This window comes from Falco naumanni, chromosome 6 (genome assembly GCF_017639655.2).
Source record: "Falco naumanni isolate bFalNau1 chromosome 6, bFalNau1.pat, whole genome shotgun sequence".
NCBI lineage: Eukaryota > Metazoa > Chordata > Aves > Falconiformes > Falconidae > Falco > Falco naumanni.
In genome coordinates, this window is record NC_054059.1 from 15,645,821 (window position 1) to 15,669,426 (window position 23,606).

Here is a 23,606-nt window from a genome sequence, read left to right on the forward strand (position 1 = left end):
AAAGTATTGCATACAGACGGATATTTTGAAAACCAGTTCCCTGAAACTAAATCAAATGATTCCTTTGAATGCTTGACCCTATGGGCTTTGGTCCTATGTTTTGTGGTCTCTGCTTAATTTACCAAAAGAGTCTTTCGAGGGTGGCTAAATGCCAGTGCTGTATTTGTCTAAGGTTGACGTTTCCATGCAGCCACCACCTTTTTATGACAGTTCTTTCTGTAGTTGAAGACATGCAGTTGGCACCTAAAAATCGGACTTGTGCTTTACCTTGTTACACTTCAGGTTTAACTTACTAGTATCAAAGAATGGTTTGGGGTAAGTAACAAGGAGAGAAAGGAGTACATGATTTACAAATTTTTTTGTTCTTATTTCAGTAGTTCTTATTTCTACATCTCCAAGCTTGACATTATTTGAATACTTTTTCTTTATAAATTGTGACAGTGTTGCTTATTTTAGTATCTATGCACCACTTCTTTGGTGTATTTACATCTGTAAAATAGAAGGAACAGATAACTGCAAGTAAGATTCAGATTTACCTTCTTTGATTCTCTGCAACCAAGTCAAAAAAATTAGTCCCTTTTCAGATGTTAGCTAGTTCAGGGCTTCTTTCTATAGCAGAAGATTCTAATTTATGTTCAATGAGGGAAAAACTAATGAAATAAAATTTCCAATAAAATGGAAAAATAAGTTTTTCTAAAGTGAAAAAGCCCTTCTGTCTTCAGTTCTTCTTAGTTGCTGTATCAATCTCTGACCCATACTGATACTCTCAAGGAGATCCCCAGTACATACTAGCACAAGTTAAGGAGCACAAGTGTCAAGTGGGCTGCTCCACAAGGGAAAGCAGGCCAGGAGCCGAGGATAGCAGCAGGGTAGGCAGGGGCAATGACCTTGCAGGCAGGGGGTGGAGCCCTACAGTACCCAAACAAGGATAGTAAAGCAAGACCAGTGATGATGGTAGCCATCCAAAAGGTTCTTCCAGAAGTCCAGGTACTGCCAGGCAAGTCCATGACCACAAAGCAGGTCTAACATTAAGCCAGGAAGTCAAGGCAGCAAGGCAAGCATGAGATCAACAAAGTGTTGGGCTTACTATATACTAGCTTACTATAGCAGGCTTTAGCTTTATTGTAAGCCCAGTCAAGGACCAAAGGCAGGGCCTGAGCTTAAATGCAGCTTCTGAGCTCAGGTATGAGGATCCCACGAGACATCTCCCACATCTTTTCCACAGCTTGGCTCTTTTCACCACAGGTGGATCCAAGGTTGCACAGCTGCCACCATATCAAGGCTGACCTTGAGCACAGGGAGCTGAACCTGTGGATGTGAAGGAAGAAGTTGCAGAGGTGGACTGCAGAAAATTATGAGGCTGATGAGCGCTTTGACAAAAACATTTTCAAGTCTGAAATACCAGAGGACTGTTGTGTTAATGCTTTTATCCCAGGACATTTCTAAGTCCTCCTTCACACACATGCTCCTAAACATTCAGAGTAGAACTTCCAGTTCTAACAAAACTTCATAGCAAGTCGTCCATCATTAGTAGTAAATGAGGAAAGAGCTGTCTTCTATGTGTGGTACAAACATGGCACTAAATAATAAAAGACTTTATAGGTTACCTTTACAGGTAACTGAAACTGCAATATTTTCAGGAAGTTTACACCCATTTCCAGAATAAGAGGTTATAAGTTCCTTGAGTCTGAATCCATATTTGCCACAATCCAAAAATGAAAAAAGTATTCAAAGTAACCTTGTTAACCTCAATGTAACCATAAGTCTTTCCCAGGCTCAGAGGACTCATTATATATGAACCCAGCAGTGGGAAGGCATCCCTGGGTTGTTAGGGTTTTTTTTGGCTAGGACTCATGGTGTTAATGAGAATGAGAAAAAGTGAATACCCCTGCATTCTAGATTTAGAGACTAACAGTTCCACCAACTTCCCCATTGTTCTTTCCCTATGGGCTTACAATGCAGAATCATTGTTCTAGGACCAGTAGGTTCTTTATTTGTGTAAGATTTCCCTATATAAATTGACACAGAAAGGATTGTGTGGAGGCAGGGATTTTCTCCAGATGAAGTGAACTTTTCTCAAATTCCTCGGGGGAATAATAGAGGGAGGATAAAGGTGGGTTTGAATGTGACAGTGGATTCATATCTCTCTTGTGCTGGGAAGCCCAGAACTAAACACAGTATTCCAGGTGTGACATCAGCAGTGCTGATTAGATGTGAGCAATCACCTCCCTCAACCTGTTGACAGTGGTTTTCCTAATGCAGGCCAGGATTCTGTTGGTCTTCTTTGCTACAAGTGCACATTGCTGATTTGTGCAATTTGTCATCCACCCAGACCCCTAGGTCCTTCTTCAAAATTGCTTTCCAGTGTGTCAGGCCTGGGCATGTACTGGTGAATGGGATTATTCCACCCCAGGTGCAAGACTGTGCGGCGAATGAAGAGACGGGACGCAGCTTGATGCAAACAAATGTCAATTTATTGTACAGAAGCACGAGTTTTTATACACTTTCAGAAGCTGCGCGTTTTAAACAGATTGGTTCTTGAAGCTAAGCCTTGCATACTGGGCAATCCCCGATTGGTGGTTAACTACCAGCAATTAACAGCAAGGTGTTACCTTTCCTTGGCGCCATCCGTCTCCCACTCCCCTGTGCTCTGCAAACATGCCTCATCATGTTAATTGTTGTCTAGACAAGCTGGAGCACATTCCCCTCAGCCAACTGATTGCCATGCATGGTCCTAGTTTCCAGCCCGCTCCTGCAAGACTGCACTTCCCTTTACTGAATTTCTTGAGGTTTCTGTTACCACACTTCTCCAGTCTCTTGAGGTCAGTATAAATGGCAGCAAACTCATCTAGCATATCAGTAGCTCCTCCCAGTTTTGTATCACATGAAAACTTGCTGAGAGTGCACTCCGTTCCATCATCCTTTACTGAAAAACTTAGTATTGGACCTAGTATGAGCCCTTGAGGTACATCATTAATGACTGGCCTCTAGAAGGGCTTCATACTGCTGATCATTGAACACAGCTCTTTGAGCCTGGCAGTTCAGCCAGTTTTCAGTCCATCTCACTGTCTACTCATCTCGTCCATACTTTTCAGCTTATCTGTGAGTGTGTTATGGCAGGAAGAGTTGAAAATGTCACTAAGATGAGACAGTTAACATCCACTGCTCTACCCTCATCCAATAACCAGTCATCTCTTCATAGAGGGCTATCTGACCGGTAAAGCACTGTTTCCCCTTCATAGCTCCATGCCAACTATTCTTAATCAACCTCTTGTCCTTCCTGTGCCAAGAAATAGTTTCCAGGTGCCATTGCTTCATCAGCTTCCCAGGAACTGAGGTGAAGCTGACTGGCCTGTAGTTCCCTGGATCTTCATTCTTGCCCTTCCTGAAGACAGGAGCAACATATGCTTTCTTCCAGTCACCAGGAATTCCTCCCAGTTGCAGTGACTGTTTGCCTACAATTTTGTAAAATCTGTATTTTACCATAAGGGCTTGGTAGGTTGAAAATGGTTTTTAATATTGCATATAATCTGACTAAATTTACTGACAGACTACTCTAAGAAGGAACAGACTAGCCCGTAAGAATGAATACAATTTTTTTGTAGGGTGCTTTTTACAGAGTACAGTGGGTACCATTGATACTTCCCCACAGTCCATAGCAACTGCTCTCTTGTCTTCAGAAGCAGGCTGGCATTCGAAACAAGGTCAGGTGATGACAAAGGTTGTATCAGTTGAGGGACACAGTCTTTTTATATGGAAAACAGTCAGACCCTCATGTTAAAATGATCTCATTTTGTTCATTAAATATTTATATTTATCCTGCATGAACAACTGTAATGGAGAAGATCAATTACACTGTTTTTTTAAATTAATTTCTCACAAAAAAAAAAAAAAAAAAAAAAGTCTTCTGAATACCAAATAAAGCCATCAGAGAGGAAGCTTAAAATTTGTATAAAGAAATTATTTCAGTGTAAAATTAATTGGTATAAGTCAGTGTTGCGTGATACAGTAGATACCAAAAGTACAAGTAAGTCCAAAAATGGGTTAAAAGGAGGACAGGTTCATTGTTATTCAGATTGATCTTCTGAATGTTACCCTGGCTTAGGGAGTCTTTGAATTACTCATTGCCAGAAGTTGGAATGGTATGTTTGGTGAATTATCAGATGCAAAGTCTGCTTGTTTTCTTCCTGTATTCTTCCCCAAGTACTCATTAATAGCTCACTGATTATGGAATTAGATTGACCCATGGTGGCAGCAGTTCTATTAGTACATAGCTTGGGTGTTAACTGTACAGTATGTTGCAGAAGAAGTCTTTAGAGAAGAAAATGTGTCAAACCTTTGATGTAGCTGTCATTTAAGATGTTTTGTCTTTGCTTTTATTCCATTAATCACTGTTCCGTCTTCAGTCACTCATATTTCACTATGATTTGGGAAGTCCATAGCAGAGAAGGAAAACATGGGGAAAAACCCAGAACGGTGTTCAACATACCTGTCTTCAGTATGAAAGATACGGAGTTAGGGTCTAAACAACTCGGGATGTATATTTGGTAGGCCCCGGATAGGTTCTGGTTCCTAACAGTGAGTCAGTGTGGGCAGGAAACAGTGAAACTCAGAAAAATAAGTATTCAAGAACTCCCATCTACAGTGTGTGTAAAGCAAACTTTCTATATTCTATGTATGCAATGCTAGCTGAAAGATGGATCATGAAGTTTCCCATAAATTTTCAGAAGAAAAGCATAGCCAGTGGTATATGCAATAAATGTTTACTTTTTAAATGGAAACATCTATAGACACAAACCTACTTCTAAATAAAAATCTGCACAACCTAAACGATTCTATGAGTCTATGATCTCCCTGCATGGAAACTGTTTACAGACACTTTCAAGGCTATCAAATTTATCTATAACTGTTTCATGTACCCTTCATGCTCAGTGGAGGTTATCCACATCTGCTTTGTTTCTGTGAGTGATAAAATCACAATCAAATGCTCTTCACCATTACACGTAGTGGTAATAAAAATGCACTAATTTGTCACAGGGAAAGTCAGAATGAAATACAAGCTTTATAGTTGTAAGTATAAGTTAAGAAAGCTTACTAGACAGAAATCTTATTCAAACTGATAATTTGTGCTATGTATGGAATCAGAAAGCAAGGAGGAATTTTTTTATCACTTTATGGAAATCTGACATATTAATTGTTCTGCTGGTCCTTCATCCTTTCGAATACCAATAGAGTGAGTAATGTTGTAAGATGCCATGAATTTACCAGATAGCTCATCTGCTTGCTAAAACAAATTAAGAACTTGATTGAAACAATCACTGGTGTATCTAAATCATTCAACCCCCTCCCCCAGTTTAACCTTTTCCATTTTAAACACTGAATGACTTAAACTACTTTTAAGAAAAGTAATTTTAGTTTCTATGTCAGCATTTCTGCCTCTTTCTCTCTTGCACCTCCTATGGTTTCCTAATACCATAAATGGATTTAATAGAGTTGATAGACATCTCAGAAAATGTAAGTTGCTTCAAGTTATGTGTAAGTAGCTAGCCAGGTAGACCAGAGACACTAAGCATCTCAGAAGATGGAAACATAAGAGGGAAAGTGTGCAATGAGCACGTACTTACTGAGCACTAGAGAATTTACTTGGATTTTCTTACATGTGTCACGGTTGCAGAAGATTCAGTTGGAAGTTGTATCATGATGATTTGTTGTCAGAGATGCATGTCTTTCAGGGTGGGCATATTTTAATATACATGTTAAACAGAGTGCATATTCTCTATGCATATTTTAAATAGCTATCCAGATGTGTAGGATCCTTCTAGATTATTCAAGTTAGCTGTATCTCTTCGCATAGCCCATTAGTTCATTACAACAGCAGTGACAATAAAATGAACCCAGGCCTGGCTTCAGCTTTTATTTATTTCACACTTCAAGAATGCATTTAATTCACGTAATTATTGCTTATTGTTAAAGAATTGCATTATTTCTTGACTTTTTTACAGACCACTGAACGTGAAAATTTTTAATTTATTACTAGGAAGAATATTTCAGGCTTCCCAAGAATTGTTAGTCCTGTTAAAAAATAAAAAGGGAGTGCCAGGTCTAATTTAAGACTGCCACTGCATTTTTTTCTTCCTAAGAGTTTTCTGTGAACTTAATGTAATTAACAAGGTGCTGTGTGAAGATTTGGTAGCAACAGATAATAAATACTGAGTTTCAGTGTATGAAAAGAAAGAACATTAACTTAACAATCAGAACAAACCATAGGATTTCAGAGCTAAGACCACATACTAACTGAAGATTATCATTTAAACCAGTTTTTATTACTGATATCAATACTCTAATACACTGTAGTTACAAATCTGTGGGGAAATTATTGATGATTTTTAATACTAATAGTCAAAATAACAGTTAAAATTTAAAATGTACAACTATTACTATTAAAGTAGTTAAGCAATGTGTGGACAGCTTAATATAAGCAAACAACATTTTAGAAACAAAAGAAAGCACTAATTTGAACTAATGTGGCTATGAAATGCAAATTGCCTTTAATAAATGGCTTTTTAAAAATTCTCTTTCAGGGAGGAAGCTGTGAGCTTAATTACAATGATTGCCTTATACAGTCCTGCTCCACTGGATTTCTTTGTGTTGATGGAATAAACAATATCACCTGTTTACCTACTATCCCCCAAAGCAAGAAAACTGTCACTGAAGTGGCTGAAGTGATTCCTGCTGAGATTTTAGACAATGACCTTCCATCAGCCCTGGCTGTGTCTATGGAACTTTGGTCGAAACATCCTTCTCCTGACTTTCATACAGGAGAAGTGTTCCAAGGTATGTAGAAAAAGCAGCTTGAGTAACACATATATCAAACTTCTTTCCACATTAGTGCTTTTCAAATGGTAAGACTACTATGTATTACTTTTCTTCTTAATGTTGTTTTCTACTTCCTGTACTACCTTCTATTTGATTTAATCCATCCTCCTTTCTGAATTGCATTTATATATAACTTGAAAATTGCTCTTTTCTCTCAAAAGATTTTTTTCCCAGCATCTGACACATCCAGTAACAAAACCTGCACTTTTCTCTTAGCTGGTTTTGTTTGCTTTGCTGGACTGTACAATTTCATATGCCTCATATTGTGTTCAGCAATCTCTGACCCTAATGCCAATCTTCCCTTCTTGACTAGTCAGCAGCAGAAAGAAAGGTAATTTGCCTTGCTGAATGGGGAATTTGGTTTTCCTTTCCTAGTTCACATGCTTTTTGAGTGCTTCCTTTTCTGTGCATCCAGATGATTTTTCACTAAAAATATCTGGAACAAGCCTCTCAACACCTCTGCCATTCTAACAGTTCATAGTGATGTTTTTGGGAAGCCAAAAATTGCCTATCCTGTTATTTTTAAAATATATCAAGAAAAGTCTACACTAGCAGAAATACAACATTTTATTTTGAAGATTGTACCTTCATTGTGGCTTTTTCATTTTACTAAAGCTAGTATTATACAGATAGCATGTGCATATGGCATCCTCTTCACAGTTAGTTTCAGGATTTTTTGCTTATATACTCTTTCAAAGTAATTACTGGTATAAGAAATAAGCCAGGAGTACTGTTTTTTTAATTTGGGTAAATGAGTTTTACTGAATCTTTGATTTCTTTACTGGCTAGTATTTGGGGATATACCTAAGCTTTTGTTGCATTCTTAATAGATAATATTCCTTCATGATGTAAGCAATGACACTGAGTGAAATGCAGTTAGTACATGCAGTTACCTCTGTATATCTTTCACAGTGTTATGTCAGCTAGTTTGTTGATGTTCTCAGTGGGTGACATCTGTAATACATTCATTTTGTATTGACTCACAGAAGCAGTTTGATTTAGAAAATTTAATAATTCTGTTCCGAGCAGTGCCACTTGTTCTGATGCTAACCCTCATAGAGAATATGAGTAATGGGAGGTTTGCATTTATTCAACTTTTGAGGTCGCTAAAACTGTTTGTACACTTTCATTAAGAATATGATTTGCAGTTTTATTTGTCTGCTGTATAATACACTGGTAAGACTAAATGAAGTTTTGGTGGCCATGTGATTTGCTGCACACTCAGACCAGGGCCAAAGCTGGTTGTTTTTTTTTTCTTTTCTCTTATGTAGGTTTTTTTTGTTTGTTTGTTTTCTGGGGTTTTTTTTTGTTTGTTTTAGGGTTTTTGTGGCGGCAGGGTTGTGGTGGTGTTGTTGTTGTTGGATATTTTTTTTGTGTTCTACACGTTTGTCCTTAAGGGTCTGAAAAAGGCAGGTATTTTCAGCTGTGGGATACCTCTAACCACTGATTTGGCTAAACTGAACTGTGGACTGGGAAGACTAATTGCCGCTGGAGAGTCTTCAACAATATTCAGGGTAGCAACCTCAACAGATGTTCCCTCTTCACACTTTCTTAGTTCTGATGTTCAGGTCTCAGTAAAATTAAAGTCTAATATCACACCTGTACCATATGTGGCCACTGATGCTTCCGTAGATTACTTCCATAGATTTAAGGTCAGTACCTTTTCCCCAGCCCAATTATGATACAAGCTCATTTATCACTAGTATCTTAATGACACTTTCTGTTTTCCCAGCATAAGTCTCATCATTACAGCAGCACCAGACTGTTGCTTTATCTGCCACAGACATGAGTTCAGTAATTAGTAACATACCAAGAGCTGAAATAGAATTAAAATAGCGAGTCATTACTCTCCTGTGGATTACAGTTTACAACTGATTCTGCAAACGCAACTTCAGTTCTCTCTTGGTTGCCTTGAAAGAGTCCTGAAGAACTGTCTAGTGTCTTTTCAGCATAAGAAGATCAGTGAAGATTACGAAGTCATTCAATAATTTCCCATTTCCCTACTAAGGTATATATTTAAAAACAGAAATATTTCCTTATTTTGTTAGTTGGTCATGAAACTCAAATGCAAACATCTCTTCCTAGTGAATAACTGGCTATTACTGTTTCATCCATCAGCAAGAGACTCACAAACATCAAATCACAGTCTGCTGATTCTTAAGTGAGTTAAGCCAAATATGTGCACCATGTTCTATTTTGGTTTATTCTGGAATAAAACTGATGAATTCTCAGACCAAGTTCTGCGTAGCAAACAGTCCCCAATTTTATGAGATGTTTTGGATGAACTCAGTGATACTAACCAGCTGGTACACACTAATGGGAGATACTGCTATTACTTCTGGATATTTATTTTTTTTCATCTAGTGAAATAACATCATCAGTGGAATTCACAGAACTGTCATACTCGCATCCCACTACAGGAAACACACACACATCTCTGATAGAACTGTCTGCTCTGCCTTTTTCTTCACAAGAATCAGATATTCGTGTTCCATGTTTTGATTCATATTGTCTGACTATTTTTCCTTCAGAGACCATGTCTTTATAATCATATCATAGAATGGTTTGGATTGGAAGGGACCTTAAAGATCATCTACTTTCAACACCTCTGCCATGGGCAGGGACACTTTCCACTAGATCAGGTTGCTCAAAGCCCCATCCAACCTGGCCTCAAACACTTCCTGGAATGGGGCTTCCATAACTTCCTGGGCAACCTGTTCCAGAGCGTCATCACCCTCACAGTAAAGACTTTTTTTCCTGATATCTAATCTAAATCTACTCATTTAATTTAAAACCAGTACCCCACATCCTATCACAACAGGCCCTAGTAAAAGTTTGTCCCCGTCTTTCTGAGAAGTACCCTTTAAGCAATGAAAGGCTGCTATAAAGTCTCCCCAAAGCCTTCTCTTCTTGAGGCTGAACAACCCCAACTCTCTCAGCCTTTCTTCATAGGAGAGGTGTTCCAGCCCTCTGATCATCTTCATGCCCCTCCTCTGCTGTCACTTCAACAGATCCAGGCCCTTCTGATGTTGGGGGATTCTAGAGCAGAATGCAGTTCTCCAGGTATGGTCTCACAAGAGTGGAGTAGAGAGGAAGAATCGCTGCTTTTGACTTGCTGGTCATGCTTCTTTTGATGCAGCCCAGGATTTGGTTGACTTTATGTGCTGCAAGCACACATTGCTGGGTCACGTTGACCTTCTTGTCCACCAGCCCCGCCCCAAGTTTCTTTTCTTCAGGGCTGCTCTCAATCCATTCTCCACCCAGCCTGTATTTGTTCTTGGAATTGCCGGACCCACATGCAGGACCTTGCACTCGGCCTTGTTGAACTTCACTAGGTTCACACAAGCCCACATCTCAAGCCTGTCAAGGTTCCACTGGATAATACACCTTTCCTCCGGCATGTCAACCACACCACTCAGCTTGATGTCAGCAAACATGCTGAGGGTGTACTCAATCCTACTGTCCATATTGGCAGCAAAGATGTTTAACAGCACTGGTCCCAGTACAGACCCCTGAGGAACATCACTAGTCATCAGTCTTTATTTGGACATTGAGCTGTTGAGCACAATTCTTTGAGTGTGACCATCCAGCCAATTCCTTATCCACCAAGTGATCCCACCCTCAAATCCATGTCTCTCCGGTTTAGAGACAAGGATTTTGTGTGGGACAGTGTCAGAAGCTTTGCACAAGTCTAAGTAGATGATATCAGTCACTCTTCCCTGATATGTCACCACTGTAACCCTACCATAGAAGGTCACCAAATCTGTCAGGCACGATTTGTCCTTAGTGAAGCCATATTGGCTGTCACCGGTCACCTTCTATTTTCCATGTGCCGTAACATAGTTTTCAGGAGTATCTGCTCCGTGATCTTTCTGGGCATAAAGGTGAGACTGACTGGCCTTGAATTCTCTAGGTCTTCCTTATTTCCCTTTAAAAAAGTATTATGTTTCCCCTTTTCCAGTCAGTGGGAACTTCACTGGAGTGCCATGACTTCCCAAATATGATGTATAGTGGTTTAGCCACTTCATCCACATAATCATCATTTTCATCACTTACATCCTTTAAAGAGACAAATATAGACTTGAGAAAATGTTTAACTACTGTTGAGCAGCCGACAACAGAGGAAATTCAACAATCAGAGGTAAAACTGGATGATGCATTACGGAGACCAAACATTCTTTAGGTCAGGGTACTTTCTTAAATGTTCAGCTAAGTAGTGTATCTCAAGAAGTAGTTTTAACCCACATAATAAGTAGTAGTTGTGAGTTCAAAACACAACTACAATAAATGCAGGTGAGACGTAAAATATTTTCAAAAACAATCTGATATATGTCTTTGTACAAAACTTCAGGTGTGGACTTATTGATGGATACCCTGGAAAGTTGTTGTTGTTTGAATCTTCTAGTGACGAGTTATCTTGGTTTTATCTGCACAAGCCTCATCTGTGCAAACTGAAGTGTTAGTGACAAAGATTTATCTTTACACACCTTTTACGCTCTTTAAGTTCTGCCTTACAAGAACATTAACAATATTGTACCGAAACACAGGAGATGAGCAGGCACTACCACTGTGTGTGATAAGGAACTCCTCATGAATCTAAACACTGTCTTACCTAGACTTCGCAGTATATCTGCAGTGGATTCAGTTTCTGGCCTTTGTCAGCTGATGTTATCTGTTGAGCTTCTCATTTCTATTCAAACAACTTTTTGAGGTGGTGGGGTGTTTTTATGCAAAGATAAAAGTGTCTGTCAAGGTTGCCAGGTGCTTGAAAGAGATTTATTGTAATGAGGCAGCAGCCTGTTCAATGGATATTGGCACCTGCTGCTGTACCTGACACAGATGGTTATTCTTCATGTTCTGCCACATAGGCTACTGGATCGATACAGAAGCAGGCTGGAGGCTGCTCTAATGCTGGCAGGCAATCATCAACTGAACAGTTTCACTTCATTACAGTGAAGTTTTTAAGGATTGTGAGTGTAGCTTTCATCATACTTACATATAAATTCAGGAGATTTCTCTATGTTTACCATATATGAGTATGATTAGTAACATAAATAGGTATAGAGAAAAATGTATTTTTATCTCTTAAGAGAATAATTTTTATATATGATGTAATTAACTTGCCACTTCTCATTCCAAAATGAGACAGATTATTACATTTTTTAAAAACAGTACTTTTGTAAGAACATTACAACCCTGAGAAATAAATTCAGGATGTTAAAAGAACACAGAAAATCCTGTGACTTCTAGAATTAAATATTAGGGAAGATTGATTGGTTTGGACTACATTTTTATACTGTACTTTTATAAAAATACTTCCTACAAAATGAATAACCATCAAACCAAGGAGAGGTTTTTTACTTTTATTGCTTTCCATTCTTTGCTTGGGGGGTTGTGTAGGAAAAAATGGTTTTATTTCATTTATCTTAAATCTTATGACTTAAATCACATAGAAAATTTTAAAAGGGTTCTAGACTATGAAAGGTAAGTATAAAGGCACCAAAAGACAAGTAAAACTTTTTTTGTTGTTTTTCTGTGGATGCTTGTCTATGTAGATTTCATTCTCATTATGCATACATAAGTACACAGATCAAATTCTTTCTGCCAGAAGTGCCTCCTGATACTGTGCCTGCACTCATGAGGTCAAGTTGTCTGAGCATACTATTGTGGATTCCCAACTGATCAAGATACGAATCAACATGGAAATAAATCTGAGGCTCCACATCTAGTCAATAATTACTGGCTTTAAAAGGTTCCCTCAGAACTAGCAAAGAAAAGCATGTCTTCTGTTTTTAATAAAATCTGTTAAGCTCTTATTTTCCTTTTTTCCTCCTCCTTATTCTTTGATTCTTTGATACCTTCAGTGTGAGCTATATTTACATGGATTATGCAAAACACTTTCTAAGTGTTTCTTTCAATGTCTGTGACTTGTCTGGCATCAAGTGAACTCTTGGCGGTCCATATTGATCCTACTGATTGGCTTATACAATATGAAGACGCCCTAAAGTCACCAAGATCAATCATATCATTGCATACCACAGTTTAGTTGATCACCATCTGTTTCCACGTTGTAAGCATGAGGCCCAAATATACCAAAAAGAATAGAGTTAAAACATACTTTTCTTTTACCTGTCCTGTAAAAGCATCAGAGAGATTAATCTCCTAGTCCTTCTTCTTAAAGAGACTGCCTTAGAAAGCAAAAAAGGGCTTTAGAGCTCGCTCCTTGAATAGGACATTGCCTGGGAGTTAAAGGAAACAGGTATTGCTGCCATGGTTCCAGTGTCCATATGTTCAAAGTACATGAACACACATAGGTTATGAGGTACACAGAAAGACCTAAAAGGCAATATCTGTCATGATCTTATTTTCTATGGCTGGATCTTTTTTCTTTTTCTTTTTGTAGTGGAAAGAATAGATGAGGAAGAACAGTGCATCCCCATAAGTAATATTTGCCATTGTGTTGATGCATAAGAAAATCTGTGCCTCATTTAATGGAAGAAATAGGACTATTATAAAGCCAAATGAGAAATGCTCTTGGATGAGTAAGATCCTTATTATACTGGGGTATCCATAGTAGAAAAAAATGTATCAAGCTGTTAAACATATTCTACACTTCTGTGCTTACCAGATTTAGTGTATTAATAATCCGTATTATTTAAATTGGGAAAAAAAGACTGATGATGGGGGAAGGTGGGTACTGCATACTTCTCATAGGTTTTAGTATTGTTATTTTCATCTGACAATGAGTTCATACATTACAGCGATTTCTAAGAGAGTTTAAAGTAGCAGGAGCCTCTAGAAAAGGGCTATGAGAGATGGCATCTGTTTGGCAGAAAAGCATATTTTTGGTCCAGTCTCTAGGTATGCATTTCAACTACCATACCGTTGAGTGTGGCAAATAATGTTTTGTGAATAAATGTGTTCTGAGAAAAATACATGTTTATAGAAAAGCTTTTATGGGACCAGAAGGAGCGATCTAGAGTTCTTCATCACGTAGAAACGTCTGTGAGCACTGTGCAAAGTTCTGCATAATTAATATCCTTATCCATAATATGACCATGCTCATGTTGATGTGCATATTCTCCTGATCACAATTATAATAGCAGAAGAGCTTCCATGTGAGTTTTGAAAGCTCTTCAACATGAAGATAGTCAAAGAAATTTTCTTTAAAAGTAGTTTCCACATGTATCCAGAGATCTATGAAAACACGTAAATATTTGTTCAGTTGGTGCCTATGCTCTAGATTATGGAGCTCAAACATATTCTACTACCAGCTTGAAAAAAAAGCTTTTTTAAGAACGCAGGGCTATGTGGGAAAACATCATCTGCACGCTCACAGACCACTTCTGTAGTAATGGCTTCCATACAGGCTATCCATCAGCAGAATTAAGACTAGGGAAAATGGAGGCCCTCTGCTGAAGGAGGTAGGGAACCTAATGACAAAAGACACAGAAAAGGCCAAAGAACTCAGTGCCTTCTTTGGCTCATGTTTTGCAGAATCATGTGCAGGTGGGCTTTTAATGTTTCCAGAGACACTTTCTGTCATAACGACCTCACAGACAAGCTGACGAAGTGTGGAATAGATGACAGTGAGATGGCCTGAAAACTGCCTGAAACTGCCAGGCTGAAAGGGCTTGTGTTCAGCAAGACAGCATCTTTAGCTACATGAAGGGAAGTTTTGAGACCAGAAAAAAGGGTGGTGATCCTTCCCCTTTGTAAAGCACTGATGAGACTGTATCTGGAGTCCCGTATCCATTTCTGGCCCCAGTACAGGAGAGACTTGGACTTACTCAAGTAAGTCCAGGAAAAGGCAATGAAGATGAAGGAATTGTAGCATTTCACATATGAAGAGAGTCTGAGGGAGCTGAGTTTCTTAGCCTTAAAAACAGAAGACTCAGGAGGTGATTTTACCTTATCAGAGGGACCTTACAAACACAAAGCCTTCTCAGTCGTGCCCACTGACAGGACAAGTGGAAATTGACACAAATTGAAATGCAGGAAATTCTTACAATTTTTTTTTCTTCTTCTTTTTTTTCTTTTTATAGTATTACAGCAGTTAAGCATTGTAACAGGTTATCCAGAGAGATTGTGCAGTTTCCATACTTGGAGGTATTTAGAAATGAACTGGACAATATCTTTTTGTAGCTGACCCTACTTTGAGCAGGTGGGTTGGATTAGATGATCTCCAGAGGTCCCTTCCAGCCTCAGTTGTTCTGTGATCCCCTGTAATTGCCAGGAAAGAATGGCCTTACAGGCATTGTTTAAGAAGACTCAGTATTTACTTCTATGCAAGTATCTAGTTAAGTCACCAAGAGTGGGATTCATTTTACCTGTAGCTATCCATTAGTTAATCAGTGTAAGATAAATCACTTTGTAGTAAATGAAGAGAAATGGCACCACCTGTTGTAGACATTTATTCTGAAATAGGTTGTAAACTGTTTTCCTCCATACATAGTATTTTGCTGCTTTGTACTTTTCTTTTTGACAAAGGAACTGAATATTAGGTTGACTTTTCTATTCATTTTATGTATATGGATGGTAGAGATCACAAAGACATCTGGGAGAGCAGAGGCAGTAGAACCAGATATCAATGTTAACAACACATCTCAGAGAAATAGAGCTACTACACAGCAACTAACTGACCTGAGTTCTATTATTTCTGGAGAATAACACACATTAGTCAAATACTTTACTGAAGTGGATTTTCATTCCTCAGTTTTGCCACCTACTCCCACTGCTTAAACTGTTCATGTTCAATAGATACAATTTACATTTGGCCTGGCTAACATATGAAGTGGGATCTGAAAATATGATTAATAATAGACAAATTGACACATGCTACAAAGGTCCTCATATGCAGTATTCTTTTATTTAAAATCTTGCTCTGCCAAATTTCAAATTTTGATATCTTACTTGCTCACATTCAGTTGTTACTAGTTAAATAGAAGAAAGGAAAATTCAGAGCTTTCATTTTTTTTTTTTACACACTGCTTTCCATAATAATGTAATGCTCTTCCATCTTGCTCCTTAATCAAGTTCTTTTCAATTGTATGAAACCGTGTATGCCAAAGTTTTGGAAAAATGTTGAAATTACATGACACCTTTGCCTTCTAATTCTGTTTCATAACGTTGATTTGTGTCTTACATTCACTAGATCTGCCATCACTCTCATGATTTCTTTAAATTTTGTCTTTTATTGTTTCTGCCAGACATACAATTATTATTCAGCCCATTTTAGTTTCCCTGTTCTCAATAGCTGTAATCATATGTCAATTTTAAACGCATCCTCTTGTATCTGCTGTATCAAGGAAGTAAATACTTTTAACATAGTTAATATGCTAACTATGTGGGTTAGTGTGGAATTTCATGTGAAGTGAGTGTACTGAACCCTGATCCAGTATTTGCACTATATCTGTAACTGCTAGAAGGTTGAACCTGGTAATTTTCCAGACCTCTTTCACAAGCAGTCATTCTCCCCAGTGATCTGACAAAGAACACGCAGAAGTGTCAATGCAAGCCTGGTCTGCTTCTGCTTTTATTTAGATGAAACTTTCTGCCATGCAAGCAAAAGCGTTTTCAGAGCCTGTAACTTTGAAGTGTGTGCTTTTAACTCTGACAGCTTCATACTCAGACTTCCAGGCAAGCAATATCTATAAGCAAATCTGTGGGAATTCTATTTCCATGACTGTCACAAGAAGAAAAAGGTAAAGAAATTAAAGTTAATCTTTCCTTAAAACTAGATACGTGATTTGTTACTTTCTAAGATTCTGTATTGTAATGAAAATGAGTATATGGGAGATGGTTAGGGACCTGCTTGACAACTTAGACACAAAGAAGTCTATGGAGCTGGATGGATCCATCCAAGGGTACTGAGGAAGAAGCAGAAGTGTTCACTGAGCCTCTTTCAATCATTTAGCAGCCGTCCTGGCTAGCTGGGGAGGTCCCACTTGACTGGAAGTTAGCAAATCTGGTGCCCATTGACAAGAAGGGCCAGAAAGAGGATCCAGGGAACTACAGGCCTGTCAGTCTGACCTTGGTGCCCAAGAAGGTTATGGAGCAGATCATCTTGAGTGCCATCAAACAGCACCTGCAGGACAACCAGGGGATCAGGCCCAGCCACTGCGGCTTTAGGAAAGGCAGCCCCTGCTTGACAAAACTGATCTCCTTCTACAAGGTGACCCACCTGGTGGATGAGGGAAGGGCTGTGGATGGTGTCTACGTAGACCTTAGTAAAGCCTTTGACACGGTCTCTCACAGCATTCTCCTGGAGAAACTGGCTGCTCATGGCTTGAGTAGGTGCACTCTGCGCTGCGTAAGAAACAGGCTGGATGGCCGAGCCCAAAGAGTGCTGGTGAATGGCGTTAAATCCAGTTGGAGGCTGGTCACCAGTGGTGTTCCCCAGGGCTCAGTACTGGGCCCACTTCTGTTTAAGATCTTTATCCATGATCTGGATGAGGGGATCGAGTGCACCCTCGGTAAGTTTGCAGATGCCACATAGTTGGAAGGGGGAGTGTTGATCTCCTTGAGCGTATGAAGGCTCTGCTGAGGGATCTGGACAGGCTGCATCAATGGGCTGAGGCTTAAAAACTGCATGAGGTTTAACAAGGCTCAGTGCTGGATCCTGCACTTCGGTCACAATAACCTCATATAACACTGCTGGCTTGGGAAGGAGTATCTTGAAAGCTTCCCAGTGGAGAAGGACCTGGGTATGTTGGTTGACAGCGAGCTGAACATGAGCCAGCAGTGTGCCCAGGTGGCCAAGAAGGCCAACAGCATCCTGGCTTGTATCGGAAACAGTGTGGCCCCCAGGACAAGGGAAGTGTTTGTCCCCCTGTACTCGGCACTGGTGAGGCCATACCTCAAATACTGTGTTCAGTTTTGGGCCCCTCGCTACTAGAAAAGACATTTTGGTGCTGGAGCATGTCCAGAGAAGGGCAAAAAAACTGGTGAAGGCTCTGGAGCACAAGTCTTATGAAGAGCAGCTGAGGGAGGAAAGGAGGCTCAGTGGACACCTTATTGCTCTCTACAACTACCTGAAAGAGGCTCTAGCGTGGCAGTCTCTTTTCCCAGGTAATGAGCAATAGGACAAGAGGGGACAGCTTCACGTTGTGCCAGGGGACCTTTAGATCGGATATTAGGAAAAAAATTCTTCCCCAAAAGGGTTGTCAGGCATTAGAACAGGCTGCCCAGGGAGGTGATTGAGCCACAGTCCCTGGAGGTACTTAAGAGATGTGTAGATGTGGTTCTTAGGAACATGGTTTAGTGGTGGACTTGGCAGTCCTGGGTTAATGGTTGGACTTGATGATCTTACAGGTCTTTTTCCTCTGAAGTGATTTTATTATTCAATGAGCATATTAACATGTAAAAATTTACATATGCAGATTATATATATTGTGTATAACATACCATGTTGTCCATGAAGTTTGTAAAATACACTCACACACACTGAGAAATGTCCATACGCATACACATTCTATACTCCTGGTAACAGACAGACGTGTTCCGTACTACCAATATGAACAGTTCTTAGTTCAGTTACACTGAAAAAAAATGTTTCCATTTTGAAAATACTTTTGCCTGCACTTCATCGGACACTTAGCTCTCAGGTCAATAATCCTTAGTATTTATCCCACTAAAATGCTGTATCTGTGTAGTAAGCAATGGGGTTTTTTTGGTTTAAAACATATGTAGATATATAAAAAAGCCTATCAAAATTTTTAATGTCATACTTTAAAATCTGTCATCTAGTGTGTCATAACAATGCAGTATGTTCAGAAATTTTGAAAAGATCATAATGTGAATCTCTTTTGATGTAAGTAAAATGGTGATAATGGAGGAAAAATGATACCTCAGGTGTACTCTTATTCATGGTGAAATTTGGAAGAGATATTTCAGAAGGAGTAGGTTTTACTCATCTGCAAAAAATATCACAATCTAATATGTGAAAAGTCCACAATATAACAGCATCCATGTCTCATAAAGAAAATGGGATTGATGAAGTGTGAAATAGTGGTTTATATGTCATAATGTGCAAAAAGTTTAAACAAGTAAATGAATGACATCACAAACTGAAAGGGTTAAGTCCACCCTAATGTGTGTAACATCTAGTAAGCCTCTTAGTATTGTAGCACGTATGACATTAAAAATATTTGCACTGTATCTGAAAAACATAGAAGAAGTGTTGATCAGGTGATGGAACATTTCAGCGTTCATAGAAAGTGAAGTTAAAGAAAGTTCCCTACTTTAATAATTTAATGTTCCTGACTAAGTAGAAGTCCTTCACATCTTCAGTCATTTTATTATGCACTCTTAGTCAAATGAAACTAAGATCAATTAAGCCAGTCTGTTAAATTAAGTCACCTCATTTTAATTTCAGAAATATTTTACCTTGGCTTTTTTCACTTGGTACTTTCTATGCTATCAGCAGACATAAAAATGGAAAGTTCAAAAAATGTAACAAATTCATAATGACTTCAGAGAATATGTTTGCTAACCGTTTTAAAAAACTACCATGAGGAACTAATTCATAGTATTCTGTATTGTCTGATCTGAGAGTAGAATATATGACTAGCTTCTTTCCATAAAATTTAACATGCAGACTTTTCAGGCAGATTGTATACAAGGTTGTATCTATACTGAAAGCCTTTTTACTGATGATTGTGATTTACAGCAATAAGAAACACTTCACACATATGACAAAATAAACTCTTTGGTGATAACTGTATTTCCCAAACATGTAATTAGATTTAGTTTTTAAAAATAATGTTAGCAATTTAGGTATGATATTGTTGTCCTGGGAAAAAAGATGATAGTTATATACAACATATTCTTACCTGTGATGGGTTAAATTTCCCTTTTGAGTTGACAGCTAAGTTCTGCCTTCTAACCATCAAAACTGTACCAGTAATATCTAAACATTCTCTAGAGGTTGTGTTGTCCAGATGCATAGAGGTTCATTTTGCCTGATCTTCCTAGGACTATGCTAGTTTCCAACAGAAAGTATCATGATACTAGGAATAAAACTTGTGGCATACATACCACTGCTAGCAGATTTTGAGTGGCAGGTATATAGAAGCCATCCTTAGAACAGTATCCATGTCAGTAGCTCCTGTCATTCAGAGTTTCAAAGCCGTTGGGATCTATGAGCAGCACCTACTTCTGGCACTGATAGTAGATCACCAACAGTGTCTTGGAAGACAGTACTCTAAGGAATTTTCTATAGTCATAGTTAACTTCCATACGATTAAAGAAAAAAAAAAAAAAGAGGCGGTTAAGATTGTGTATTTGTTGGTTTAATATGTAGATTTTTGGACTAATTTAACTATATAGCATTTGTACTAACATTCATTAGCATAGCCAAGAGTACTATTTTGGTATCTTAGAATGTCATTTGTTCTGTAGCTTGGAGGAGCCTTAAAAAGATTAGGTTTAATTTTCTTTGAATAACTGCAGGTAAAAGGTATGAGGACATACACGGAGCTTGCATTTTGCATTTACATTGTAGACTAGTTAGTGCAATTACTGAATTTACTTATGCTTTTCTCTTAAACCCATCTGTTGAATATATTAAATAGCGATGATCAACTTCTGTACTTTAAATTTGCAAAGGTTTTTAGAGTCATCAGAACCTCCTACTAAGACCTTCTTTTGTTACTTATTTGAAAAAAACTATTACTTAGTATAATACGAGGTGCATCCCAAATGAACAGTTTGCTTTTCAAAGATATTGTTACATGCCCTGAAGTGAAGTAATCCTTATGGATGATTTAGGAGCATTTAGGATGTGTGGACACTGCCACTTCAACACTGCCACAATTAGTGGAGGAAGTAAAGAGATTCCTGTATGATTCTTTTGAGTGAGTAACTGCTTACCAGCAGTGATAACTTCTGATAATAGTCACTGGGATCTAGACCAAAGAAAGGAGTACAATAAGTGGGATGCACTGTTGCATTCTAGTGCAAGGTCTCTAGTCCCATAGTTGATAAAAATTGTTCAAACAAAAGCATCTGCATTTTAAATTCTATTACACAATTCATACGAAGTATGACAGCTATGACCCATCAAAGACTGGAGGAAAGAAACATTAAAGGTGGATGATGTATAATTTTCCTTGCAAATAATTATCATAATATTTCTGAGCAACTTTGAGCAAACTTGACCTGTATTTAAGGTTAAATAATGTGAATTCTCAGACTTCATCCTGCAAAGAAAAGATACTTGATATTTAAGGGAAAATAATTCTTTCTTGATTTTGTGCATCTCAAACATTTTACTTTGATTGTGATCGCTGCTTGCATGGACATTACGGTAAGATAGAGGAACTATTGACTAAACATTGTAAGTCTCAGTTTTGTTCTCAAATCAGTCATATCTGTACAAATTGAAAGAGGGTAGTGTCCTTTTGAAACTAAAAGGAGAAAAAAATATTCTAAAATGCTGTGATATGTGTTTGCAAGTGAAGGAAGTTTTAGGATGGGAAGGGTGAAAAGGAAAGAAATATGTGAGGTAGAAGGGTGGGGGGACATTGTCAGGTCAGGACAGGATAGGCAGAAGTGGGTTCACAGTGAGGTAACATAAGAATCAAGCAGGAAACTTGATCAGGAATGTTAGAGCATTCAGGATGACAGGTTGAAGAACAAGACCTGAAATAGTACGACAGGTTATTCATCCTGAAGAAAATTGGAGCATCTGTACTCTTCCCAGATTCCCTTCAGTTTCTGCCAATGATTTAATCCTAAAAGTCTCCATATTTATCCTGGTGGAAACAAGAGGCAATACCTGCTCATGAGTAAAGCAGTAGTCTTCGTAATGTGTTTCATCTAGGATCACTGTTATACCCTTTGAATACCTCTAATTTTAACAGGATTGTAGAGTTGTGAGCAAGAGTGGGTTATGCACCTCTGACCTATGACCAGTGGGGTTGTCTTGTTTCAGGTAGCCAGTAAATCTTTGTGTGCGGTTATGGGAAACATAAAATGACTTCATAATCCAATCCAATTTTTTCCTTTGATGTCACATGGGTCACTTTGTCATAAAGACTGAACTGATTACTCAATACTCTTGAGATAATTATGCCTGCTTAACAGTAAGCTGCCCTGTGGCTTGACTTGGCCTGGCTAGCGATTTGTCATACACAGCTATTCTTTCTTCTTTTTCTTGAAAAGAAAGATGCAGCCATCTTTCCGTGTTAGTAAGTACACAGCGTATAGCTGGAGCAAATTCTCTCAAGTGTTTGTTTTCTCAGCTCTGCTTCAGAAGAGCTTTATATATCTCCTTCTTAGACCTCCCAGTGTGTGCGTAACTATAAACAGTAGATGATGAATTCCTGTTAGTAGAAGAGTACAAACAGGATAACCAAAGAGGTGTTGGAGCTATGTCTTTTCTGCATACCTGAATAGGTCAAGAATATACCAGAGGAAACATGTTTTACCCTTCTTACTGGCTGGAGATAGCTACTCCCCAGCTTTGTTATAACCTACTTTTTTTTGGCACTGTTGTCTATACTGAGGGGGAAAAATAGTGGTTTAGCCTCTCTTGGCATAATTTATTGTAGAGGCTTGTTTTTTCTTCCAAGCTAGGCAGGTGCAAGGCTGTTAATCTTTACTTACATCATGATTTGCATTGTAGCAAACTGTCATATATTCCAAATACTGAAGAAACTCTGCGTTGTAAAGTATTCAAAACATTTAATCTTAAACCAATTCATAGTGTATATCACAAGCAGTTTTTGTACTCATAACTCTAAAAAAATAATGTAAGAATGACTGTATTTAGAACTGTTCATTTTTCAGAATTTGTAGGGAATAAAGCATACTGAAGATACTCCATTTGATAGAAGTAGGAATGAAAGAATCAGAATATTATTCCTTACACAAACAAGTAGTTCTTGTCCAACTTAGTGCTTTTACCATGGGTAGCATTGTGTCGTTAAATGCTTGAACATTTCTATATACTTTTTGGACCAAGTATTCAGAGTTTCTCCTGATTTCCTAGCTTTCAGTCTGAATATTGAAATGTTGATGGTTTATCCTAATTTGGAGAATTCACTGAATATTGGCAAATATCCTAGTATATAACATTTCCCCTTAATTGTTGGAAACTACTGGATGTTCCTAGAACGATACCTCTATATCATGTCATAGGTTTTTTCAGTCTTCTTAATGATCTCTTAAAACTTCAACAAAAGGCTAGTGTTTAAAGGTGTACAGTGAAAAAGCACATTTAACAACATACGGAATTTGTACTAAGTATACTTAACTTCAATGAAATAACTGGGATAGAATACTATCTTAGAGGAAAAATTAAAACAGTGATTATCTAAACTATCTTCTGTGGATCTGGTTTTAAAGATCACATCTTAAAAATTGCAAGACATGGAACAGTTTAATGAATTTTCCTATTTCTTTTTTTCTTCTTTTTATGTACAAATACCATCATTTACATCCTTGCTTTTCTCTAACATCTTTAGAGATAGTTTCCTCAGGATTTTTTTTTTTTTTTTTTTTTTTTTTTTTATGAGTTTAACTTCTTAATATTTCCAAAAGCATGGGGATACAGAAAAAAGTTTGAAGATCATTGTACTTCAAGTTAGGATTGTGAAGTATGAGATATCTGCCTCCAATACTGTGCATATATCACATGTGTTTCTGGAAAGGATGGAATTTTACTTAATCAAGACTTATAATGAATTACTTTGAATATGTTTATATTTGTGAATATTAGTAAAAAT

The 23,606-nt window shown here is 38.1% G+C and overlaps 1 protein-coding gene across 1 annotated transcript in view; it reads left to right on the forward strand.

The window, feature by feature from the left end:
* The window catches only part of EYS (eyes shut homolog), an 867,458-nt gene that overhangs the window by 469,586 nt on the left and 374,266 nt on the right, over positions 1–23,606 (forward strand). Inside the window, exon 30 of the mRNA XM_040598785.1 lies at positions 6,582–6,834. Within this exon, the coding sequence (XP_040454719.1) occupies positions 6,582–6,834 (253 nt within the window). The remainder of the gene's footprint in view (positions 1–6,581; positions 6,835–23,606) is intronic.